Source organism: Ostrinia nubilalis, chromosome 23, assembly GCF_963855985.1.
Source record: "Ostrinia nubilalis chromosome 23, ilOstNubi1.1, whole genome shotgun sequence".
NCBI lineage: Eukaryota > Metazoa > Arthropoda > Insecta > Lepidoptera > Crambidae > Ostrinia > Ostrinia nubilalis.
In genome coordinates, this window is record NC_087110.1 from 4,847,408 (window position 1) to 4,874,142 (window position 26,735).

A 26,735-nucleotide genomic window follows, 5' to 3' on the forward strand; every position below is an offset into this window, starting at 1 on the left:
ATTTACAATAGGCACAAATCAATCAACCTTTTTAACCCTTTAACAGTCATAACAAACAAATTTTTCATTGTTTTTGGACATTAAGACAAGCGAATAAGGTACAAAATGTGGTGGGAACTATATTCCCACTGCCTTTTAAAGGCTTAAAGATCAATGTCGTAGTGTCTCATTATTTTTAGGACATGTACTGGTATCGTCTAGTGTATCTTCCATACTTATTGTGCTAGTTGCGGCCCATATGTGGGCATCCCAGCCCACGAATGGGCTTCGCAAGCACACCGGCGTTTCACTATGAACAACACCACGTACTCTAGTTTTAATGCATGTAGCATGCTAGTAGCCCAGCCGTGGGCATCAATCTACTCACCGGTGTCTCCACAATAAACGAAACTTCAGGCACCAGGCTCTGATTAGAATGCGCGTGCGGCGTGCTAGTTGCCGCTCCCCAGCTGTTTGCCAGAGCCTTTCTGGCTTTCTTGTGGACCGTCCCCGGGACGTTTTCCTTGCCGGTTTGCGACGTTTCGGACACGCGACGCTTCAGGCTGCCTATACCGGAATCGTTGTTTACCTGGAAATGGGAAATAGGTTTTAGTTTTGTGATAGAAAAACTAAGTTTTGTTTTAGCATCCGACAGATGGAACAGAACAAACATTTATTATGAAACGCAGTGATGAGTTTACATATCGCCAACTTGATACCTATATGATGATGAGGATTACAAATCATCATTCCTCTATTTTAAACCACGTATTTTTTGCGACATAAGGTACCTTCATCAGTCCGTAGTTTCGTTGTTAAACTTAAGTAGCAGTGGGCGGGGCACATAGCTCGTAAAGCTGATGGCCGTTTGGGAAGAAAAGTTCTCTCGTGGCACGGAAGACGTAGTGTGGGCAGGCCTCCCACTAGGTGAACCAACGATCTGGTAAAGGTGTAGATGTATCTGGATGCGGGAAGCGCAGGACGAGTCGTTGTGAAAATCCTTGGGGGAGGCCTTTGTCCAGCCTTTTCATTAATAACGTCATTTGGGTTTGTAATAGACAGTTTGACACCATACTCCAATAATTCGAAACCACAACTGTTTTAAAAAGACCCTTCATTCTGGTCTTAAAAACTTAATTTATTTTCAATTACCTGTAAATTACGATTTTTGTTCGCATTGTAATTGAAAAAAGTAGTTTAATTGAGTTGACAAAATAGTGACGTCACTTGCTTGTAGTGCCATACAAAATCTATGGGAGAGTTTTGTTTTGGTAGTTTTAAAAAGTACGTCAATTGACTGGTGGGTGGTGTCAACATGTCTATTTAAGTAGGGTTTTTTGAAACTGACCTGTACATTGGCAGCATCTTGGTCAGCAATGGACGACAGTAGCGAGTCATTCAGTTGCACAGTGCTGTCGGAATTCTCCTCGCGTTTGATCATCTCGGTGATATCTTCTACTAATAGACCAGGGCTGGAAGGCTCGTAGTTCAGTCCGGACTTTTTGCCGATCTCTGCCATCGCAATTTTGAAGGGGGTTGGCGTTCTGGAAAGAAAGAAAGTTATTTATAGATTAGTAAAACCAGAACAAAAAGGGTCCGTGGCCGAGTCCCCCTGTGTTCGACGCACCCGTGGTCGACGCCCCCGGTCAGATAGAAGCAATTTTTAATCAAATGTACAGTCAGTCACAAAAATATTTATAAACGAATAAATATTTAAACTGATCGTACAAATAAATGTTTAATATTATTTTACCATAGTGATACCTAAAAATATAATAGGTTTTATTTTAACCTATCATATTTTATCATAGGTTTTATTTACCTATAATAACATGTAAATCGTTTTACCTAATCAAAATAATTGTAACAATCAGTCTTTAAAATAACTCTACTCTCTCTACATTTAACTAACTACAAATAAAAGTTTTAATTATAAAAGTTTTAAGTATTTTTAACAAAAAAATAAAAATTAAATAGCGTCAAACATGCATGGTTTTCGTTGACTGTACTTAGTGCAAAAGCCGAAAAAATATGATATTAAATTTATTCAAATCGGGGGCTTCAACCACGGGTGCGTCGAATACTGGGGGACTCGGCCACGGACCCAACAAAAAATCTTAAGTGTAAAAGTTGAGCGGCGAATCTATGATCATAGAAAATAGAAGTAAAGAAAATTGGCTAGTTTTGCGGCCCTACTCGCGCCTCATCATATTCTAATAGCAAAATCTACTTTTAATGTAATCATCACATAAGTTTTTGTCAGTCTAGTTAAACATTGTATAAAATCACTTCTCTTTTGGATTCCGATCGAACAACATCAAAATTGTAACGTCTCAAGAATACAAAGAAATAAGCAGTTTCCGAGTTTTTTATTTATAAAATTCCATCGCGTCTACAAGGCCCGAACAGCTAGCTTTATATACGTTTAGTGAAATATAAATCAACATGATGAAAATCTATTATTTAATATTTTGGATTTATGTAAAAATTAAATTATTTCCAAATCATAATAATTATACAAATTATTATTATTTCTTTTACTTGTCCTTTTCTAGAAGTTTGGTTTCTATCTTTTTTGGGAAGTTTATTAGAAAAATAGTGGTGTCCAACATTGTTAAAAAACTGTGCCCAGCATTGGCTCAATATTGGCAGCATTGGAAAGAAAAGAAAGAAAGAAATACTTATTACGATGAACATCACTTAGAGAACAAAGAAAGTATACGGACAAAAGACAGAAATAGCACATAAATAAGTATTACAAGGAAATAAAAGGTGAACTGAGCAGTGCAGTGCATTGGCTCAATAATGTTACACAAGCCTATGTCCAATATTGGCCAAACGTTGGCCCAATAAATCATTCAAACCAGGTAATATCAACTTACTTGGGAGTCGCGTTATTCCTAAGGTTGCTGTTGTTCCCTGGAGTGATATTAGCTGGCGTTGGAGTGTGCAGCAACGGACTGGCCGTCCAATCCTGGATGAGAAACAAACAGCATTAGTTATTTAAAATATTCCGTAAGATTAGAGAACTGTTATGTAAAGATATTTCTTTTGTAAGCTGTGAAACTATGTGCTTTATAAATTATTGTTTGGTATGAAGAAAGTAAAAACTGTACCTCTAGCATGAAAAACTTTCGACTTCGAATCGTTTGCGTATTCGACAAAATTCGATATTCAACCTTCGAATCAAACGATAACGTGACAATTTTGATTCTTAAAATAAGTTTCGTTCAACCATTTCTCATACTAAGTTCACTTTACGACACGTTCACAAGGGCGCTCTTGTAGTTTTCGTACTAAAACTTTTGACGGCGATTCGAGTACGCAAACGATTTGAACTCGAATGTTTTTCGTGCTAGCCGTACTGTGTGCTTCGTGCGAGTTTGCATTGAACGTCGCCTCGTCGCTAGCGAGTGCGCTAAAAATCTATGAAGATTTTAGTTCTTGAAAGTATCCGCTAGGGACGCTGTACAATCCGTCATACATAAAATCATTTTTTGTCGCTAGCGAAGACGTTGGATTTGATGTAAACTCGCACTAAGCCCCCTGAAAGTGGGAAGTCGATCTTTACTTCGAACTCCTTTGTTCTTCAAAGAAATAAATTTCCAATTACAGTTTAATTTTCCGTCGGGACCAACTTGACCTTCATTGGTTGGGTTGTTATTGGCGGTCAAGTAGATACTGCATACACAGGAGTTGCAGCGGTGGGAACGAGAGGGAATAGTCCCCATCTCTATCCTCTTGAAGACTCTTTAAACTCGTTTATTTATGCAAGTAGGCTTTAAAAAAGAACTTTTACACGTCCCAGTATTAACCCTACCACTGCTTCAGGACAATAAAAGGGCCAGTGCTGAGAAGAAGCAACGCAAGAAACTGTCACTATTGTCAGCCACTTTTTCAAGGGTTGATTCTTTTCGAGTTCAGGAACTGCGAGGGACTGAAGGGCAGCGCCTTGATGGGAGTCACTCCGCTGTCACTCAGAGTGAGTCCTGACACAATGAGCCGACACTCACTTTGTGCTGCGAGGGCCTCAAGGGAGTGAGTTCCCTCGGCGCGAGGCCTCCGGGCGAGTTCAGGAACTGCGAGGGACTGAAGGGCAGCGCTTTGATGGGAGTCACTCCGCTGTCACTCAGAGTGAGTCCTGACACAATGAGCCGACACTCACTTTGTGCTGCGAGGGCCTCAAGGGAGTGAGTTCCCTCGGTTCAGGAACTGCGAGGGACTGAAGGGCAGCGCTTTGATGGGAGTCACTCCGCTGTCACTCAGAGTGAGTCCTGACACAATGAGCCGACACTCACTTTGTGCTGCGAGGGCCTCAAGGGAGTGAGTTCCCTCGGCGCGAGGCCTCCGGGCGAGTTCAGGAACTGCGAGGGACTGAAGGGCAGCGCTTTGATGGGAGTCACTCCGCTGTCACTCAGAGTGAGTCCTGACACAATGAGCCGACACTCACTTTGTGCTGCGAGGGCCTCAAGGGAGTGAGTTCCCTCGGCGCGAGGCCTCCGGGCGAGTTCAGGAACTGCGAGGGACTGAAGGGCAGCGCTTTGATGGGAGTCACTCCGCTGTCACTCAGAGTGAGTCCTGACACAATGAGCCGACACTCACTTTGTGCTGCGAGGGCCTCAAGGGAGTGAGTTCCCTCGGCGCGAGGCCTCCGGGCGAGTTCAGGAACTGCGAGGGACTGAAGGGCAGCGCTTTGATGGGAGTCACTCCGCTGTCACTCATAGTGAGTCCTGACACAATGAGCCGACACTCACTTTGTGCTGCGAGGGCCTCAAGGGAGTGAGTTCCCTCGGCGCGAGGCCTCCGGGCGAGTTCAGGAACTGCGAGGGACTGAAGGGCAGCGCTTTGATGGGAGTCACTCCGCTGTCACTCAGAGTGAGTCCTGACACAATGACCCGACACTCACTTTGTGCTGCGAGGCCCTCAAGGGAGTGAGTTCCCTCGGCGCGAGGCCTCCGGGCGAGTTCAGGAACTGCGAGGGACTGAAGGGCAGCGCTTTGATGGGAGTCACTCCGCTATCTCTGCCTTCAAACGCTCGAAGGGTGTCCGACCATGGCTGGAAGGAGAATGGTATGCGTTAGTATTGATTGACAAATTAAGTATTCTATAAAATCAATTTTCTGGAAGTTATCACCTTTTAGAATCACACTAACCACCAGCGCGTTCTAAAACCCGCCTACTTAATGATTATAAATAAAGATTATATTTTCAACCGAAGCTGAAAAGCTACTGGACGGATTTTGATGTCATTACATTATCGCGACATATTCATTTAACTATAATTATTTAGTTACTTTTTTTCGAAATCTACGTTTTAGAAGTCAAAAACTTATCAATCAATCGAAAAAATTCAATTAAATAATAACCACGGATCCAATACTCCTAACTCACATTATGGACTACTTTTTACAGAAATCTACGCTTACGAAATTGCAGGGAAAAATAACTCTTTTATAAAAAAAAATAACCAAAAACATCTAATTGAATTTATTAATAAAGATGATAAATAATAAAATATAACCACCGATACAATACTTTAACTCACATTACTAGGGTTGGGCGTGAGCATCTTCTTCGGCTTTCGCCTCAGTATGGGAGGGGGACTGTTGGTTTCCATAGACTTCTTCTTAGGGGACGAATACACTGACGGCACCACGATTTCTTTGATGCCTTCCGACTGGACGGAGTATGTTACTGCAAGAAAAGAAAAAAATAGTATTTAAGAAAATCACGTGGATGTCGTGAGAGACGACAGGGAAAAATATGCGAGCTTCAGGCTTCGCCAAACTGTATGGCCAGCATTGGAAATATGGACCAAAACCTTCCAACAAAATTCCTGTTATGTGTTACCTTAGGGGTCACTTAAAAATGGGGGTTGATGGTGAAAACGGACATAAATGACCTGATTATGATGATGATAGCATTAGGTTTGTAAGTATAGCAATAAGTTAAAAAAATGAGTTCACTATGGGACAATTACTTTCAATTAAATATTTGGTTTGATTGTAGATTCACTGGGTATTTAGGACCCTGGGGAATTACATATATTCAAGATTTTTTCATGTTATTAAGATAAATCACAAATTATTAATTACCTCCATTCGAGTTTTCCTGGTTATTCTCTTCATTAGGATACGTTTGACTTAAATAACTTCTAATAGGAGAGTTTGTTGGCAACGATTCGATGTTGATGAATCTGTAAAGAAATATTTACATTTAGCGAGTCAGTTAAACATTACTTCAAGATTTTAGGAAGTCAGTTAAGGGGTATTATAATTAGCAAAAGATTGCGTGTAACAGTATTATATTATCTGTGGTGTAAGTGACAGATCAAAATTGATGGAACATAAAATAAATGAAGTCAAACTCGAGGGGTGGTTTGCCTTCACAGTTGTCGCACATGTTTATAGCGTCCAGGTTCTTAAACTTATGTCACTTCTGTGGTCTTGTCAGCAAGCATTTGTGAGACATCTATGTGGTCAGATTCGTGTTTTCGAAACTAACGAGTTTCTCTTTGAAGTCGCTTAAAGCATCCAAGCTGCCAAAAGAATAGTTGCAACATTGGCAACTTACTGATCATGTAGGAGCTTCGATGTCTTCATCAAGCACAAAATACCCTGATCAGGTGACTGTTGCCTCGTCAGCTACTGTAATATAGCACACTGACTGACGACCGTATCCACGAGCGATGCTTGCTTAAGTGAAGCAGCAAATCGAACGCACAGCGTTGAATAGAGCTCTGTGATTGGTTCGCGTGGCACCCCGAGCGTCCACGCGCACTGTGAGACCTCATAGTAATGTTTGTGAATGCGGGCGACTGTTGCCTCGTCAGCTGCTGTAGTATAGCACACTGCCTGATTCGCTACACTCACTTGACGCGGCCGCGGTCGCGCGACTGTTGCCGCGGTCGGGCGACTGTTTCCGCGGTCGCGCGACTGTTGCCTCGTCAGCTGCTGTAGTATAGCTTATAGCACACTGACTGAGTCGCTACACTCACTTGACGCGGCCGCGGTCGCGCGACTGTTGCCTCGTCAGCTGCTGTAGTATAGCAACTGCCTGAGTCGCTACACTCACTTGACGCGGCCGCGGTCGCGCGACTGTTGCCTCGTCAGCTGCTGTAGTACAGCACGCTGCCTAAGTCGTTACACGCACTTGAACAGCCGCGGTCGGGCGACTGTTGCCTCGTCAGCTGCTGTAGTATAGCACACTGAGTAGCTCCACTCACTTGAACAGCCGCGGTCGGCCGACTGTTGCCTCGTCAGCTGCTGTAGTATAGCACACTGAGTCGCTACACTCACTTGAACAGCCGCGGTCGGCCGACTGTTGCCTCGTCAGCTGCTATAGTATATCACACTGACTGAGTCGCTACACTCACTTGACGCGGCCGCGGTCGGCCGACTGTTGCCTCGTCAGCTGCTGTAGTATAGCACACTGACTGAGTCGCTCCACTCACTTGAACGGCCGCGGTCGGGCGACTGTTGCCGCGGTCGGGCGACTGTTGCCGCGGTCGGGCGACTGTTGCCTCGTCAGCTGCTGTAGTATAGCAACTGACTAAGTCGTTACACTCACTTGAACGGCTCGTGCAGGATCTCGATCTCGTCGGCAGGCACGAGGGCGCCGCGGTCGGGCGACTGTTGCCTCGGTCGCGCGACTGTTGCCTCATCAGCTGCTGACTGAGTCGCTACACTCACTTGACGCGGCCGCGGTCGGGCGACTGTTGCCGCGGTCGCGCGACTGTTGCCTCGTCAGCTGCTGTAGTATCGCACACTGAGTCGCTACACTCACTTGAACGGCTCGTGCAGGATCTCGATCTCGTCGGCAGGCACGAGGGCGCCGCGGTCGGGCGACTGTTGCCTCGTCAGTTGCTGCGTGTGTTGAATGCTGTTCAGTTGTTCCTTGAGCACTCGTCGGAAGTGCAGCACTGTGCTTGGCGTTTGGCTGGTTGATGAGGAGTTGCTTTGGGTGGACTCGTTGAATGGGTCCGTCCATGACTGGGTAGAGAAAAAAGATTGTTAGTAATAAAATTAAACTTTCATCAAACTCTATTTCTCATTATTATTGTTAACCATAAACTCTATGATCTATTGTTACTTGTGATTCAAAGTTATGAAACTATTGGACAAGTAATTTAATATTTGAATTTAAATTCTTATTTTGCAAAAAAAGGGATTTATAAACACAAATATTACGTACATTTATTTATCCCGAACATGTTAGGTACTAGCTTCTATGCTTTAGCAAAAATATTTTAATTTTGAAAGCAACGATTGATAAAGTTTTTAGTTCCGTTAAAAGTTATACTATTTTTTAAATCTAACTAATTTATTAAATCAATCCACACGACACTGCAATAATTTACACGCAAAAACATAAAACTACAGAGCTAAAACTACATAAAAAAACACAAAACAAACTATTTACAGAAATTACATACACTATTTACAGAAGTGATATGTACAGCTTTAGAAATAGTACACAAAATGGCACAACAAATATGTAACTTAATGACCTTGTCACCACCTTTACTCTCTAAGAAATAAGGGTTACTTTAAAATGAAAATGTTAAGATTTATGTAATAAATTACCAATGTGAAATGTCAACTAACAAAGCCCACAAAAACAATAGACAACTATGTATTAATTTGTGCACAAAAGCATTGTGAACTGCATGAAAAGAACATTGCGAAAAAGACAAGATCAGAAAACCGGTTATCATTATAACTTATTAAATTATTTCAAACTTAGTTACACAGAAAAATAATGCAATGAAGAGGCATTTTCTTTAATTATTTTTGTATAAAATGGCGTAACGGTTTTCTGATCTATAGGACAGTGTGAGAGAAATCGATGGTTAGTATTTAGATTACCTCTTTTGCATCGATATCTTTCCCATAACGACCACTTTGGCTTTTGCTGTTAAATTAAAATTTGTAAGTAGATAAAATAATAGCAATATAAAAAAAAATACTGTCACTTTATACTTAAAACTCGATTCAATTTCGGTTATAGTTATTCTGTGATACCAATCAGTCTAAATTATTGCTTAATTATAAGTACTTAACTGCAAGTGAAGTATATTATTCAGTGTTTCATTTAGCTAGTTACATATAATGTAATAAAACTTTTTCATTAGGTGAGATAGATATCTTTACACCCTCTAAAAACCATTTTATTTGTTACTTGTTCGCATTCTACTCTTATGGCGCGACGAAAATTTTGCAAAAGTGCCTATAAGGCTTATAATCGCAAGAACCAAAGTGCCGAAAGTGTGTGTAAAGCAAAGCAAACCCACTAACGTCGTTGTATGCAACTTGGACTTTCTCGTCTGCCCTTACGTCTCGCTTGGGCCGCTTTCGTCGGAGGCACTCGTACGAATCTATCATGTCTGGCTCGTACTTCCTACGCATTGTTGAGTTCCAGTGGTTCTTTATGGCGTTGTCAGTTCTGTGGGAGATAAAAAAAATCATTAATCTTTTTTTTTTTTTTTTTTTTTTTTATGTGATAGGAGGCAAACGAGCAAACGGATCACCTGATGGTAAGTGATTTATCGTCATGATAAAATCTTATCGATTTTAGACGACAAATGTATGGACTTATCGTCAAATCGATAAAAGTTTATCACGGCGCGCATCTTTGGCCTACAGGTCATTCAATAAGACTCTTCCCACGCTGGCCAGAGGTGCGTTCTAACGTATGTGATTATTTTAGAGATAATAAAATTTTGGATATGTAATCCATCAATCGACTAATAAGTTAAAGGATGAAGTTTTATATTGCTTTTGTTTGGTAATAAATCAATTTGTGTCTTGTGTATGGCACAATAGCGATAACTATAAGTACCTACAACATTTATTCAATAGGTAATGTCCATGTGTTTCTTCAACGACATCACATCAAGCTGTGTAGCATCTTATTTATGCCATTGTAGTCGGTACTATTTTACAACGACAATCTTTAATCTGATGTGCTATCAAGAGTACAATAAAGAGTATTCTCTCAAACTTACCGGCCAGGCAATAACTTGGCGATCTTGGCCCACTGGTTGCCAAGTTGCTTGTGCGCTTGGTATATCACGCGGTCTTCGTGCTCCGTCCATGCTGTCTTCTTTATTGAAGGGTTTAAGTGATTGTGCCAGCGCTCTCTGTGTACAAAAAATAATAATGTTATAGAAAATAGTATTATCATGATAAAATGTTACATATAAATTATTAGTATTTTCTTTAGCAACTCAAAGTAAGGTTACTCAAATCCCCTAGAGAGACTAAAAATTGCATAGAACTTAGGATTTAGGCAAACTGAGGTACGTGAAGCCAAAGAGTTCCCCTGTAATCATGTCTAGAAAATTTAATGAGGATCTACCTTCGTAGGTCCATGAGTTTGAAAGACCTTGACATAAAACAAAGGTTGATTGACTAAAATAATGAAAATTGTTGAAGAATTTAACTCTTAGAAAGTGATGAAATAATAAGGTACCTACCTTTAGGTACGATCTTTAGCTTTTAGATAACGTAATAGAAAAGATCACTAAGTACTCACCTGCACTGTTTTCCTATCCTGCCCTTCAAATGCCGGGCAATAAGCGTCCATTTTTTTGGTCCGTATTTGGCTACCAACTCTACCACCTTCTCGTCTTCCTGTAAAAGAAAAAAAACTTATTTTAGACTAAGGAAAGATCAGTGACTGTCTTCTTCATAAATTCATTCAGTATTTATTTCTATATATCTCTTCTAACCTACTGACAAATATGAGCATGTGAGCCCAGTAGACAGGCTTAATGAAATTATGTTCGTCAAGTTTGTATTTGTACATAAGCAACGATTGAGAAGCTGGAAGGTAGCAGGAAGGCACTGGATGCAGGCCGCTACCAATGACCATTATGAAAAACATTGGGGGAGGCCTATGTTCAGCAGTGGACCTATGGCTGAAATGATGAAACCTCCATCTACCACTGGTTTTATAGAGAGGGTCCACCTATACAGTGTAAACTAAATGACCTGATAATATCATACTAATTCAAAATCCTGACCCTAAACACAACAGGCGAAGGATTCATTAATTAGTATTGGAAGCATTGCATAATCTGACCATTGACCAATTTAATTGTCTCCAAGATTGCTTCTGGCAAACCCATTGTAACTACGATCAATAACAATAACAATTTATTATGGTCATATTACGATTACACGTAGTTATTTGATAAGGTTGAAGATTATTTCCTCGAAACATTTCTTACCAATCTACAAGTCTCAAGGCGTTCAAGGATGACCACTCAAAAGTACAAATGATACGATCATTTATAATAATAGCCCGATCCCTTGAAGAGCCTCCGTCAGGATGCGAGCTATCGATACATGAATGGCGGTGGAAAAAAATCGAATGATCGAATCGTGCGAAATTCGTTACTCTACAAGGTGAGCTGGTTTATGAGTGGGTGTAAAAAATGAGCGGATCAGCTGAGAGAGATGCGTGGGTTTGGGATTAATAACAATCGATAAAAGTTGGTAATAAATGGTTAGTGTTGCCTGAAAATTGAAGATTCCTTCAGCTATGGAGAGATTTTCAGGAAGGAAAATTGTGATTTTGTAAAAGTAGCTGAAGTTTATGTAAATAAAGGAGACGTTAATATATCTGAGAGACTCCGATTACAAAATTTTTGTCTTTTAGAGGGTATTAATCATTCTAATTTGAAAATTATAAATAACTTGAAAAAATCGAACTTTCAAATTAATTTTCAAATTAGTTTGAGATGCGACTCTTAACGCTAAAAATTAAATAACTATATTAATCATTCTTTTTAAAAAACCATGCGATAGACCATGGGAATGCAAAACCTTTAAAATTATTCTAGGCCCTAGACTACACTTTACTGACCCCTAGATTCTAGGGTGTCCTTGACAGTACCCCCATATAAAACTTTTAGTAACAATGATAATCCAGTTTGAATAAGCGTGAAATGAAGAGCACTTATGAGGCAATATTGTAGAGTCGGTTACTTTATTGGGTGCTAAATGGAGCAAGCTTATACTTTTAACGAGCTATGGTCACGACTGCTCCAATTTTCCACCTTAAGTAAAAACTGTGGAAATTGGTAATCGCTTATTCATGTCTTCTAGCACTTGGTAAAAAAGTTTTAGTGGTAATAGTAGGTATAAGCGTGAAAAATCAATAAAAAATCATTCACTACAACAAAAAACATGTATTAATACATAACGTCTTTTCCTGTTTGTTAACGTAGAGCTATGGGAAATCTAAATTTATAGACCATGACTTCTTACGAATTTTACTAGCAATACCCCAACCACTAAACTATGGAGAAGACGAAGGGAGGAGGCTTTAGTTTCTTCCGCCACTACAAAGCCTTGGACGAATAAACCACTGGACGCGTAACGAGTGACGTTTTCGTCTTTACCCCGCTAGCACTTACCAAGGCTAAATTAGCCATGGTAAATGTTGTCAGGTTGTCACTTTGTCAGTATGACGCGAGCTCTCGAAGAGTAAAAATATCACGAAAAATGGGTAAATGCGCCGTACTTTATTGCAAAAATTATTCCGGTCACACAAGAAATGTTTCTTATCACGCGTAAGTACATTTTAAATCTATTATAGTAGCTATTTTTTCGTAAAATAAATAAAATTTGATATGTAAACAAAATATGATTACGTCATTTTAAAAAGTACTCGTTGTACATGTAAATGCTTAAAACATGTAGCATATTTAATTTGGTTGGATTATAGGTTTCATTCATTCATTCACATCTCATTTTTTATGACGTAAAGGGCTTGAAAAATGTCGATAAGTTTATCGATATACCAAACAAACTGAAACTGAAATTATTCAAATTAATTTTAGATTTCCAGTGGATCCAAATAGAAGGAGAAAGTGGATAGAGGCAGTCAGAAGACAAAATACGTGGATTTCAACTAAAAACCACTGCATTTGTAGCATTCATTTTGCGGAAGAATGCTACAATGCCAATTCTACGAAACAGAGAAAACTGCACAAAGATTCTATACCTACATTGAATTTGCCTAAATTTGTAAGTACAATCATTATCAAATTTTATTAGATATTTTATCTTAAAAGTCAACTAATTCACCAAAATATCAGTAGACACAAAACATTTATGGTTCAAATTGTGTAACTGGTATGGCTCAAAAGATAAGGAGACATATAAAGTGCCCTAAAGGGCTACCTTTTTTAGGGTTCCGTAGTCCTGACAAGGAACCCTTATAGTTTTGCTATGTCTGTCTGTCCGAGGTTTTGCTTGGAAACTATTGGCACTAGAGAGCTGTAATTTTGTGGAGGTATGTATATTAATCACGCCGATAAAACAGTAAGATAAAATTTTGAAAAAAAAAATATTACGGTAGCTAGTTGCTTTACATCTAGGGGTAGGTACATGTAAAGTGGGGGTGAATTTTTTTTATCTTCTACCTCATCGTGTGGGATATCGTTGGACAAGTCTTTTAAAATTGCTTAGGGGTTTCTAAGGCTATTTTTCCATTTAGAGATCTGTTTGCAAATTATTAAAGTTTAAAGTGCCAATTTTTTTTCGAGTCCCCTCTAAAAACTAAACCGTTAGCTTGAAAAATCTGGGAAAATTCATAATAATAATTTATTTTATGAACTTTCAAGGAAAACTATAACGGTTAAGATACATCAGTTAGTTTAGGAGTAATAGTCATTTGACTCATGTATTATACTTAACTAATAAAAATTCCTTAGAAGAAAATACAAAAAGTTACTTTAGATGAAGTAATTGCTTGCTTCTAAAATATATTGTGTTAACGACGGACAACAACTACGGAACCCTACATTACGCGTGGCCCCCGCCCGACACGCACTTGGTCGGTTTTTTTAAGTTATCTTTGACATTCATAAGTGCCAAAACACTGGTCAAATTTGAATAAAATATTTATGATTTTGATGATCATTTACGATTACATATTATTATTATTTTTTATTTTATTAACAGGTTTTATTTTCGGTATGCAATACCGAGGTGGAACCTTTTAGATCCGTGTCATCCCCTCACGTTTAGTGAAATACCGGGGTGGTTGGAACTTGATTTGGTCCATCCTGTCATCAACTGTTTTTCAATGGGGCGACTTCTGAACATCAGAGAGATCTTGACTGTCAAGATACGTGAATTAGGCCACTGAACTTTTCAAAACAAAACCAACACAGGTGAAATATCTGAGCATCTCCTTTGACAACAAATTGAACTGGGCGAGTCATATCGACAACATGCATAGTGCCTAGCAAACATAGCGGCCACGGGTTGTATGAGAACCACTCTATCGGCATCACTTGACTTCTTTCTGAATCTCAGACATTTAGACCTCATTATTCAGGAGGAAGCACAAGCACCCACTCTAAGACTTAAAGGAAACGATCTATGAAAGCAAAACAAGGAGACAGGATATTCCGCGATTCTGCACAAAACCCTAAAAGAAATACCCCTCGTCAACAGGATAGGTACCCTGTGTACACATCTTCGACCAAAGATAATATCCAGCTTACAGCGGAAACGCCGTCTTCAAAACCGAAATAAGTACTGGGAGGTCTTCTCGAATGACCTAAACATAAGAATATCAACAACATTAGATAAGAATTAAATAATCTCAGATAGTGCATCCGTACTGCAAGCGCTACAAAGCAATACATTGTCATAATGTTATCAAATTGTGTTTTATGAAATGTATAGAAATAGGCTATTGATGAAACTTTTGTCCGTGACGTGAGACAGATTATAACATTTGTTGAGACCAAAAGCTAGTTAGCAGTCGATCGTAACAGAATATTACTTGTTTATTGCTTTACGAATTTGATAATGATAACACAGCAAAAAAATATTTCACCTAGTTACCTACCTATATGAATAATTTGTAATATTATTTGTACCTATGATTTACCAATGGCACTATAATAAACACGATACAATAATTAATTATAGTCTTTCAATTAAAGAAACTTTCAATATTAAATCAATCCATAATTCATTTATCTCGTTAGGTTCATTCATTCATTCATTTACATAACTATCGATAAAAATTTACGATCTTTTTCCAGCACTAAATGTCATTATTTGACAATTGTCAAACCTCTCCCCCCGCAAAAAGTGGTTGATCGTGTTTCCTTAGAAATCTTGTAGGTTTCGTGTCCAGTGGTTTATTCGTCCAAGTACAAAGCCCATATTATGTTGTCCCGAAGTGGTGGTAGGGCAAGCTATATTTGGGACGTGTGTAAGTGCCCTGTAAAGGGCCTATGTACTGAATAAACTATTTTATACAATTTATTATAAGGTCATTATTTTTTCGTAAATAACCTACTAATTCACTTTAAACCCTCACTACAATAGGTACTCATATTAAGCGGATTGCTAACGACCATGTCATTTATTTGTACAGCATAAAGCTGATAGTGATATAATATAATATAGATACCAGCTGACTTTATATTTAGACTGTGACATGTCCTATCTAGCCTTGACTCGGTCAAAGTTTTTGTGTGTTTGCTCCACCACGCTTAACACGTGCGATGGTGGATTGTGTGGTCTGCAAATATTGGGACCTAAGAAACCTAAAACGCTTGTGAATACTTTGAAATTAATATGTAGGTACTTAGGCATTACAGAAAAGGTAATAACGTAAAATAAAGGATGAGATATGATCATGAAAAAAATAAATTATTTAATTATGCGCTACTAACTTACATACGTATAAGGCATAAATTACACTTTTAGTTTGTTTTATTTTAAGCAAAAGGCGATAAATAATTAAAAAATGCGTCATTAAACAGAATTATAAGCAAGTTAAATAATACCTTGCAACTAAACATTTAAGAAACCTGTACACTGATGGTTAATTGTCTTCTAAATAAAATAGAGAATACTATGGCATACACAACTCGATTCAAAAAGATTTTATTAAAAGTCTTTTCCGTGTTTCGTTTATTAATTTCTTATTTATTCATATCTTCCTCAATCCTCAAGTCTTCATGACAAGGCTCATCTAATAGTAGGTATCTTACATCACTCAATCTATTTCTAGTGACAAAAAGCCTAAGGTGCGGCTAAATCACATTCTTCGCATGGGAATATGAACAGGTTTAAGCGTGGTTTAAGTAAGCTGATTTCATATCAAATGGCACAATTAAGAACTAACAAGTGTATGTTATTTTCGCAAATGGTATGAGATGAGGTAACTACTGGATTGCCTTAGTATTTATTAATAAAAAAAGTATCATAAGTATAAATTGATAGCATAGATTTACCACGAGACCACTGCCGTGCACTCTTCTATACTAATTTCAATTTATTATTTATTATTCCCACCTCTCGTTCTCACCGCTGCATCTCCTGGGTAGCCAGGATCTACTACAGCTTGACCGACAATAAAAACCCAACCAGTTAAATATTTTCTCCAAGGTTATCGTCTAGATTAACGAGTACCTAAGAGCTTGGTGTATAGAAAATAAGTAATTGGATTCTAATTGGACACTTAATGGAAAGCAATATTAACAAAAAGACAACAAAATAACATGGAAATTCCATGTCCATAATTTTATCATGACATAATTTCACGTGCACATCTCTTGCCTATAAATCCAGTCGTTTCATTCATATCTTTGCCCATAATTTAAATTCACAGAAGGCATGTCGACACAGAGATAGCTATTTATGACGTAGTAAACCCAACATATAACTTTGGTTTAATATTCTGTAGGCGCACCTCGACACAATGGATTCATTCAAGTTTAAACTGTGTCGCCAATGACGCCATGTTTGGTGTTTTTTGGTTAAGGCTTTGTTATTATTAGTACATCTCGTTCAGGTAAATTCATACTAAAAGAGATTTTTATATTACGTTACCGAATACAGAATTTTTGGTCGTTTAGTCAGAGCTGAATTTAATGGGTTTTCACCGTAATCTTTTTGCATTCGTATAAGACGGGTCCAGCGGCATGCTTAAATTTTATTTTGAAGTTGGAAGTAGGTATTTTGTATTTAGATATCTCAACCCACTCAGATCACTGCATCAAGACCTTTTCAAAGGACAACACTTAGGGTCAACATCAATAAGTCACAGTATACCTTAAATGACGGCTCTACTACATATTGGTCCCAAACTCCCAAGGCCAACGTCATCCAACGCAAGGATCTAGAAAATAGCTTATCCCAACGTTGGTGCCAATACTGCTAACACATTTTTGAGATCGTTGGATGTGAGGCGTTGGGACCAACGTTGGAGCCAAACTGCATGCTCTTTCATTTGACATACCAACGACCAATTCATAGAAGTGGAATGAGGAAACAAACTGACCGCACACGGCGCCGAACAATGAATGAACTGTATTAATTATGAGCGAATTCTATGCGTCCGTGCGAGCATCATAGTGTTACCAGGCGTTAGTAAAACTAACGTGGACACTGAGAAAAGGTTATTTGACCGAATTCGGACTAGCTGGACGATAATGGGGGGTTACCAGGCTATAGCATTAATGCGGAGATGGCAAGACATGAAAAAAAAAGCAGGAAAAGGTCCATCCATCCATCAAAAAAAATATTTTACCGACCACAGCTGGGCGACTTGGTGAAAAGTTTCGCATGATCGGAATTGTGCTTTTCCAACTAGCTTACAATAAAAACTAAAGTTTAATACTTTATTACATGCAGTTGTCAAAGAATCAGGTACTTATCTAGAAAAAACTTTGTCACTTGACTTGATATGTTCTTAACAAGTTAAAGAGGTTATTGTGGGGTTTGTTTAACACTTTCATGGCAACAAACGAATTTCTTGAAGCATTGCTTCTTTGATGCAACCTAACTCGGTGTCAGGTATAGTCCTTCATTATCCTAACACCTAGCCACCCCACAAGCACTGCAGTGTTAGTGACCTGCACCTAAGCATGAATGACTGAGTCATCCATCCTTTCGCCGAGACTGATTGGCGTTTATCGATCAATCGTTCACGACCGTGATCTATTCGGTGCATTTCAATCGTAATTCGAATGCGCTATCGATTCATTGATGCGTTTTATATGGATCGAAGATTTTATTGAGTCATTAAGGTAAAAATTGGCAATAAAGCTGCTTTTTTTGTTTTTGGTGGAATGCAAAAGAGCCAAGACTTCAAGTCTGATATTTAGGTAGGTTTCCCACAATGTATTATGGTATATGTAGATAACAAGTTGAACACTGTATGATGATGATGTAATTTTAATAATAATATGGATTAGCGCATTAACCATGCAGTTTCTCATTGTCAATGCGCAGCAACCTCGCGATTATCGTACCAACCAGTAGGCCTAGGATGCGCGCCGCTATAAGCTTTTATCGCGCTATTTTATCGATTTTAAGCGAAAAGCCCATACATTTGTCGTCTCAAATCATCGATAAGATTTTATCACGGCGCGCATCCTAGCCCGGCAGACCTAATAAAAAGGGATTGCCGTCAAATGACATCCATCTATGATAAGGATCATACATACCTCCTTGGTCCAGGGACCTTTGACTAGTTCAGGGTTGACGACCTTCGTCCACCGCTGCTGGCACTGGACGTCGGATCGGTCTGAGAACTGCGCCGATATCAGCTCCCAGTTCTCGTTGTACATCTTAACATACATCTTTAGCCTTTTATCCTGGAAATAGATGTTAAAATAGTTGTGAGATGAGATCAAAATACAAACGAAGTCATAAACGTTGAAATGCAGTCATGAATGTCATTCCGAAAAACATCTAATCCTGGGAATAAAATATGTTTCAGTCAACTTTCATGCATTATCATTTTGTTGGCCCTTTTCAGACCAATTATAAATAACTCAGTGTGATACGCTATTTACTTAAATAAATCTATTGATTAGAAAGAACCCCAAACTGCATCAAGCAATTCCATTCAGTAATCAAAGGAATATTTTATGAAAGAAAGAAAAAATGTTTATTCAGTATCATCGACAATACAATTAACTCCACTATCCGTCCGAATATGTAGGCAGACCAACAATCTAGAGCAGATCGCGGGAAGCACATGAATGCGGGCAGCGCAGGACCGGTCTTTTTAGAAATCATTTGGGAAGACCTTTGTGCAGCAATGGACGTCATTTGGCTGAAACGAACTCAGATACATACCTCCTCTTTCGTCCACCGCCCCCTATTGATATTCTTCCGCGACCCAGAGCTTTTGGCTGCAGCCTGCACATCTTCGTAGGCCGCGGAGTCCTCTGAACACTCGCTCGTCTCCGACTCATAGCCGCTTCGCCTAGGACAAGCAAAGAGGACATTAAAGTAACAGTCTTTGGGCAAATTCGTAATGATCCTCCTCCTTTATAACTGCAGTGCCCAACAGAGTCCCTATATTGTTGACACACCACCGCACTAAGCGTTTCGATGACTCTTATAATGCGAACAGCTAGGGACTGGAATTCGCTGCCTGCTGCTGTCTTTCCCGAAGACTGTAATCCGAGCCTTTCAAGGCGAGAGTGAATAGGGCACTTACAAAGCAGATATGTACCATCCTAGCCCTTTCAGACCCACGACGAAACTAAACAAGGTAGTAATAAAAAAACTCGATATTCATTATCTTTGGGGATCAGAGAAAATGAAAATTGAACATTTTCAGTGGTCCTATGTTGTTTTCATGGTTTTTCAGGGGGCGTACAATTGTATCAACGTGGGCCCAACTCATTCAAAGTCACAATACAAAACATTTTAATTCGAGGGCATTTAATGCAATTCATAGTCCCATGAACCCCAAAGATTATTTGGATTTCATTAGATGTACATTGCGATTTCATTTGCTGGCCCTTTTCGGCCATGTAATATAGCGCAGCAGCGATAGCAAACTTTACAAACAGATTGACTTTAAAATAAATTTCTGAGTGAATTCGCTGCCTGCTGCTGTCTTTCCCGAAGACTGTAATCCGAGCCTTTCAAGGCGAGAGTGAATAGGGCACTTACAAAGCAGATATGTACCATCCTAGCCCTTTCAGACCCACGACGAAACTAAACAAGGTAGTAATAAAAAAACTCGATATTCATTATCTTTGGGGATCAGAGAAAATGAAAATTGAACATTTTCAGTGGTCCTATGTTGTTTTCATGGTTTTTCAGGGGGCGTACAATTGTATCAACGTGGGCCCAACTCATTCAAAGTCACAATACAAAACATTTTAATTCGAGGGCATTTAATGCAATTCATAGTCCCATGAACCCCAAAGATTATTTGGATTTCATTAGATGTACATTGCGATTTCATTTGCTGGCCCTTTTCGGCCATGTAATATAGCGCAGCAGCGATAGCAAACTTTACAAACAGATTGACTTTAAAATAAATTTCTGAGTACTCCGCAAATGATTTGGGCTGTTCATTACTTTAATTATCTTGAGCTTGACTAGTAGTCTAGCCACGAAATCTTTTTTTTTTTTTCATTTGCCGTCACTTTGATTGGGGGTTGCCCTCAAAGATGAGAGTGGAGCATCATTCTTGGAGGAGTAAGAATCTTCCAATCTTGCACACATGCCTCATGAACATCTACCATGCTATACTGTTCCAGTTACTCCCCAATTGTATCGTAATTAAGGAAAAATAATGATCTAGCCATCGCAATGTAGTACCTAGTTGGGCCCGCAGTGATACAATTGTGACTTAATACTTCTGTGACACTTTTTCTTGAAAATTTACCAAAAATACAAACAAAGGACAATGGGCAAAATGGTACCCGGCTCCAATAGATATGTGTCTAGTATCGTTTGAAAGGTCTTACCAAGATGAACAACTTTTACTATGACCACCAGCCTCAGATCTGGTTGTGTACGAAGATATACATACTTTTTTGCAGAATGGTGCCCGGCTCCAATAGTTATGTTTGTAGTGTCATTTGAAAGGTCTTACCAAGACGAACAACATTTACTATAGCCACCAGCCTCAGATCTGGTTGCGTTCGAAGATAAAGATACTTTTTGTGTAACTTAAGTATCATACAGTATGAAGGGGGACGCGCTCGGGGCAGGGCACCGACGAGATGGTCGGACGCGGTGAGGAAGACGGGAGTTTGCATCGTGCGGTCCACACAGCTTATGACCGCAGTCTGTGGAGGAACACTATCTGTGGTCGCGATCCTCATCAGTGAGGGACCGAGGAAGAAGAAGAAGAAGTAACATACGTGTCCATCGTATGGTACTTAGGTTATGCGAGGCAGGAAGGGTTTACTGCTCCAGCATCCTTCCTTTACTCTATAATTATTGATGGGGATAATAATTGTGAAATAAATATTTTTATTTAAAGAAGTACTACCCCCTTATTAATAAAAAGTTACACCTAGGAAGAACCTTGGATTAAAATGACATTTCCATACCAAATGACAATTTAAGCCAGAGTTCAACTAGGGTGTAACTTTTATTAATAAAGGGGTTAAAGTTTTATTACTTCTTAAGGGTTTTATTTTATTATGGGTTGCTAAAGCGAATAAACCCACAAGACCCAATAAGTCCACCCACAAGATGGACCGATGACCTCATAAAGGTAGCGGGAAAGCGCTGGATGCAGGCCGCCACCAACCGGCCATTGTGGAAATCATTGGGGGAGGCCTATGTTCAACTGGACGTTCTATGGCTAAAATGATCATGATGATGATTATGAAAGCTAATAAAGGGCTAATAGCTTGGGTAGTTCATCGTAGGTATAATCCTTTCCTTTTCAATGCTTCTTTTAGTTATATTAATAGATTGTAGTCATAATACATACTCGTATACATGGATGATTGTGTTATACTTTCATTATAATACTTAGTGGAATTACTGCTTTCAAAACGTGAATTAGAACTGGCCCCATAGCAGACATTTTCCTACATCTAAAGGCCTTTTAAAATATATATTGGTTATGGCTATTGGAGCGGGTACCACTTTCCATACATTTGTGCCCATCATCCTTTATTGACTGTTACGTAAAACAGTTCATAATTAACTATAAATCACAATAATAACATAGCAATAACATAATTTTAATGTAATTAGTTTCACTCACACGCAGCGATACCCCAAACAAGAGCAACGGCAAAATGAACCCGTTTTAATTTGAACTTCGCGGCGCTTGCTGGCTATCTTACTCACACCAATAGATAGAGCATATCCGTCACAATCGTGCGGCTGTGGGCCCGATCACTTACGCCTTAAAATACCGCCAAATTTTTTCTTTAAACTAACGTCACAATTGTGTTCGGCTGGGCTGAAAGGGCTAGACTGCATCCCACTTAAATTCAGGTGCGATTGTGGTCAAATACCTGCCTTGTATACATAAAAAAAGAGTAGGTACATAATGTTTTAGTTTTAAAATTAATAATGGAAGCAATATCACACATGCATCGACACTCCATTCATAGCGACGACGTCCTAATTCGACACAACACTCCATACAAAATGTATAAGATTATTTTGACGATATGAGTCGCTCAAGATTTACAGACCACGGCGCATCAAGCTTGTAGGTACTGGTACAAAAATCTAAAGCAGTTGGTAAATATCGTAACTATATACGATTTTGCTAGGGTCTGAAATTCCGCATCAAAGTATAAATGAATAAGTGATTACTCGCTTAAAATATGGAACCCTAAAAAGGGTAGATAGGCGGTTGTGTTGAAATCAATAGTTTAATAAAAAACAAATTGTTCCTAACAACAGGAAAATGAAGTTCCAAAAATGCAGTTACATACAGTACGAGACGGGACGACAATGACCAGAATACCCAAAAACCAACACAAATCAAATATGACTTGAAAAATACAGTCAGGTGTACACTGCGCACACAGTTTATGTAAACAAATATGAACATCCTTCTCTAAGAGGAACGCTAGAACTTAGACAAACAAAAAGATAACTCAATAGATAATACAGAATCTTGGAGGAATTATACACGAACATCCCATGAATCTAATAAAAATAATAATGAAGCATAATATGGAGATATAATTACTATTTAAGCACAATTTAAAATGAAAATGAAAGAATTCAGTAAGTTTGAACATAACATACAGCAGAGAAGCGCTGGACGCAGGCTGCTACCAATCGATCAACGTGGAAAGCATTGGGGGAGGCCTATGTTCAGCAGTGGACGTCCTATGGCTGAAATGATGATGATGATGATGATGAACATAAAATCTAGGTGAACAAACCTAAACCAAAAAAATTTAACAAAATAAACAAAAACAACTGAATAACTTCACTTCCATATTCTAGGGTCTTCGCACAAGTCGGCGGTGACCTCTTCAAAAATTCGTCAATAGTCAATCAAATAAGCAAACGACTTATTTTTAAATGATACCGCGAGCTAAAACCGTACAGCGCCATCTAATGGAAACTATAAGAACTAGCTGTGCACCCGCGACTTCATGTGCGTGATTTAGTTTGAATATTTTTTCCCGTTCTTGTAATATTTTTCTTTACTGCTCCGCCTTCCTCGGTAAATGGGCTATCCAACACAAAAAGAATTTTTCAAATCGGACCAGTAGTTCCTGAGATTAGCGCATTCAAGCAAACGTAAAAGCTTTATAATATTAGTATAGACAGATAAAAAAAGCATGTCAAAAAAGTTAAGTATTGTACTAAATAATCGATATAGCTAAGAACAGAACAGATTACCAAACAAGTAAAAGATCCCACGATTAGCAAAATGATGAATGTTGCTCTTGTCGGGGCACATGAAACGCCATTGGTCACGCTCCGGAATAGACTTCGCGACAAAAAACACAAGATTTAGCCTTAGCCATAGCTCCACGCTGGGTTACGTAATCATACACGTGCCTTTTATTATTAAGAACAAGAGTAACAATAGCCTACCTTGAGGGAGACCATACTTAATAGGCACATAAATGAAAATAGGGATACTATCGCGATGAATTTAGTAACTGTTATTGTTGGAGATTAAATTATAAGGAGAGTAACAACAATTAGTGCTATGGAGTAATCAGGAATTATGAACCTCATAATTAAAACATTAAAGAAGTATTTAAAGCAGTCAAAAAGGGTTATGTAGATTAAAATTTGTATAGTGCAGTAAGCAAGGTATGATTTTTCCTCTACCACCAACATCGCTTAAAGGTGATCTGAATTTTAATATTGACAACCGCTTGTGAAATATTTATAAAATACCATCAACCAGGATATTCAAATTCGCAAAATACTTATCCGATGACAGTTCAAAGAAAAAAAGGTTGCAGGCGCCAAAATTCCCGATTTGTAAAACATGTAAGTCACTTCTCGGAAAAGGGACTAAGTACTCAGCGGGGCCCTTTGAATCTGATTTGGGTGATACACACGCTTGTCTCCAGTATTATAAAGGCCAGAATGCTGAAGCACAAAACGTTTCACGAATAAAGAAACGAGTTCTTATAATAGGCGTGGAAAAATATCCGACACCGGTTTTAAGAGCAATAATTTCTATATCGACTTTCGATGAGGTAAAGAGACGTATAAAAAACAGTCAGACAATTTATGCATAGTTTCCAGCCATCAGCTGATAGCCAAACCAGTTGTGCTCATTCATTGATGCATAAGATACATTTCCAGATTCTTTAGTGGGTGCTATATTATGCTTGCTTACTCAGTGAACGAGTATTTTATGACTAGTTTCTGTCTGGCTTCGTCCGTGTGTTGAGCATAAAAATATCACTAACATGCAGTTTATGGTTTATTTTAAAAAGAAGACAGACGTAGACTCTCTTAAGTTCTATTGTGATAAAAATTGTTTTAATGGCTGAACCATTGTGGCGTGAAAATGTATGATACAGACTTACAGACATTACATTCTTATTGTAAAATGTAAACTAGCATTTCACAACATTACTTTCTCATTCATTAAGTTGTTTTGTGTGGTAGCGATCATGTATGTTTGCAAGTCTTTCCAATGTTAAATGAGATATTCTGAATGTCTTTTCAACAATTTGTAGCTTATTTTCACTATAATAATGTTATAGAAAATATTCATAATGTATTAATTTTAGTAAACTAATTTCACTCACTCATATAACATCACGCCGAATTATCCAAAAAGTGACGCGACGACAGATCCCGGCAGCATAAACTCCATTTTCACATCAAAACAGTAACACGAACATTATAAACATAAAACAAAACACAAAAATGCCGACCAATTCCCGCCAAAACTCTCCACACTACATCGCTGAGCACAAGCGACGCACGCGCACCTAAAGACACGACTATTACAGCAATAAAGAAAAATTATATCCCTTGTTCCCACACTCACACATCGACATAAACACCTACACGACACGCATACGCAAGACGTAATAAGGGTGAAGGGATCCACAAAAACCCTGCAGGGACCAGAAAAAGGACAGCTAGAAGAAACATACTCGAGCAAGACAGGGACGCACGATCAGGTACAGAAATCATACCCTGCAGTGGGGATGTGACGCAACACAAGCAAAGGAAAGCAGGTGTAAGCAACTGGTATAGAAAAAGAACAAAGAAAATCGATTTTATACTTTTTATATTGTTGGATAGGTCAGCGTCTAGCTAGTTGAAAGAAATGATGTTAGGGAAAAAATCGTGCATGACAATTACAATGATTCAGGAATAATATTCGAAGGGATCTTGACTACAAAATATTGCAAATTCTACAAGCTTCTGTCCCTGACACAGTTCATAAGTTCGAGGTCGATAAAAAGAAGTTTCCAATAAGGCTTTCCTAAGAAACAGTAACAAAAAACACAAGGGTCGCCGTGCCCCAAATGTTTGGCGGATGTCAAACTAAACACAAGCAACGGGATTCGCTTTTTGCGAGGGCTGAATGTCTCCCAAATGTGAAACTGTAAGTCAGCTGATTTTGCGGTGTGCTGTTTGAGGCAAATTTTGATTTTGTTTATCTATTTGATACAACATTTCCTGCGTAAATATCAGATGGTACCTATTGAATCATACTTCCTGTCGTTGTTGATATCATTATTATAGTTTAGTTAGATCTAAGGGCATTGCCAGATAGGAATGCATCTAATCAGATAAAAACATTTTTTCACATCGACAAACGTAATTTCGGAATATCTAAACCGATGTCTAGACGGGGAATAAATAATAAATAAGAAAACCAGACGGCACTGTAAATTTCAAGAACACATTACTGGCTTATCGATAAAATTGCACATTTGCACATCTTTCGTTTCCTTAGAAAGACGTATTTTCGTAAGCTTAATATTCCATGAAGTGACCAAAGTGAACTCTTTATGCCTGTTTCGGAATTTGTAGAAATAGGAGTCCGTGCCGATATAAAAAATTAAGTAGTTAATAAAATATTCACCTACTTTAAACGAACATACGGCTAACAAACCCCTCGAGCAAATGATGTTATTTCACACTTGAACATTTCTCATTAAAATAAGGAGCAACTCATTTCCACCTGTCTCCTGAATCAGACCTTTGGATTTCACGACCGATTATAACAAAGGAAGTAACTATTAAAAGAGATAAGACTAAATGTTGAGCTTCGCGTTAAATTACGTTCGTAATTTTAGATCACACTAAAAATTAAATTAAAAACTTTTGTATGATAAGTTTGTCTTGCCGTGGACTGGCTTTTTTATTTAATATCTAAAAAATAGTTACGATAAAAGAGACCAAACCATATTTAAACCAAAAATGTTACTAATAATAAGGAGACAGAATAGTATCAACAACAGCCATTTCTAGGATAACCCAAAGCTGCAATGAGTCTGCTAAGACCTCTATTGTACTCCCCAAGAGCTTGAG

At 38.7% G+C, this 26,735-nt stretch overlaps 1 protein-coding gene across 1 annotated transcript in view; it reads right to left on the reverse strand.

Moving 5' to 3' along the window:
* LOC135083372 (myb protein) overlaps positions 1-26,735 on the reverse strand; it is a 74,392-nt gene that overhangs the window by 3,129 nt on the left and 44,528 nt on the right. Inside the window, exons 3-14 of the mRNA XM_063978113.1 lie at positions 19,110-19,239; positions 18,473-18,622; positions 10,516-10,613; positions 9,986-10,120; positions 9,276-9,423; positions 7,765-7,970; positions 6,075-6,175; positions 5,525-5,673; positions 4,886-5,035; positions 2,862-2,953; positions 1,328-1,523; positions 368-568 (exon numbers count right to left, since the gene is read on the reverse strand). Of these exons, the coding sequence (XP_063834183.1) occupies positions 368-568; positions 1,328-1,523; positions 2,862-2,953; positions 4,886-5,035; positions 5,525-5,673; positions 6,075-6,175; positions 7,765-7,970; positions 9,276-9,423; positions 9,986-10,120; positions 10,516-10,613; positions 18,473-18,622; positions 19,110-19,239 (1,756 nt within the window). The remainder of the gene's footprint in view (positions 1-367; positions 569-1,327; positions 1,524-2,861; positions 2,954-4,885; positions 5,036-5,524; positions 5,674-6,074; positions 6,176-7,764; positions 7,971-9,275; positions 9,424-9,985; positions 10,121-10,515; positions 10,614-18,472; positions 18,623-19,109; positions 19,240-26,735) is intronic.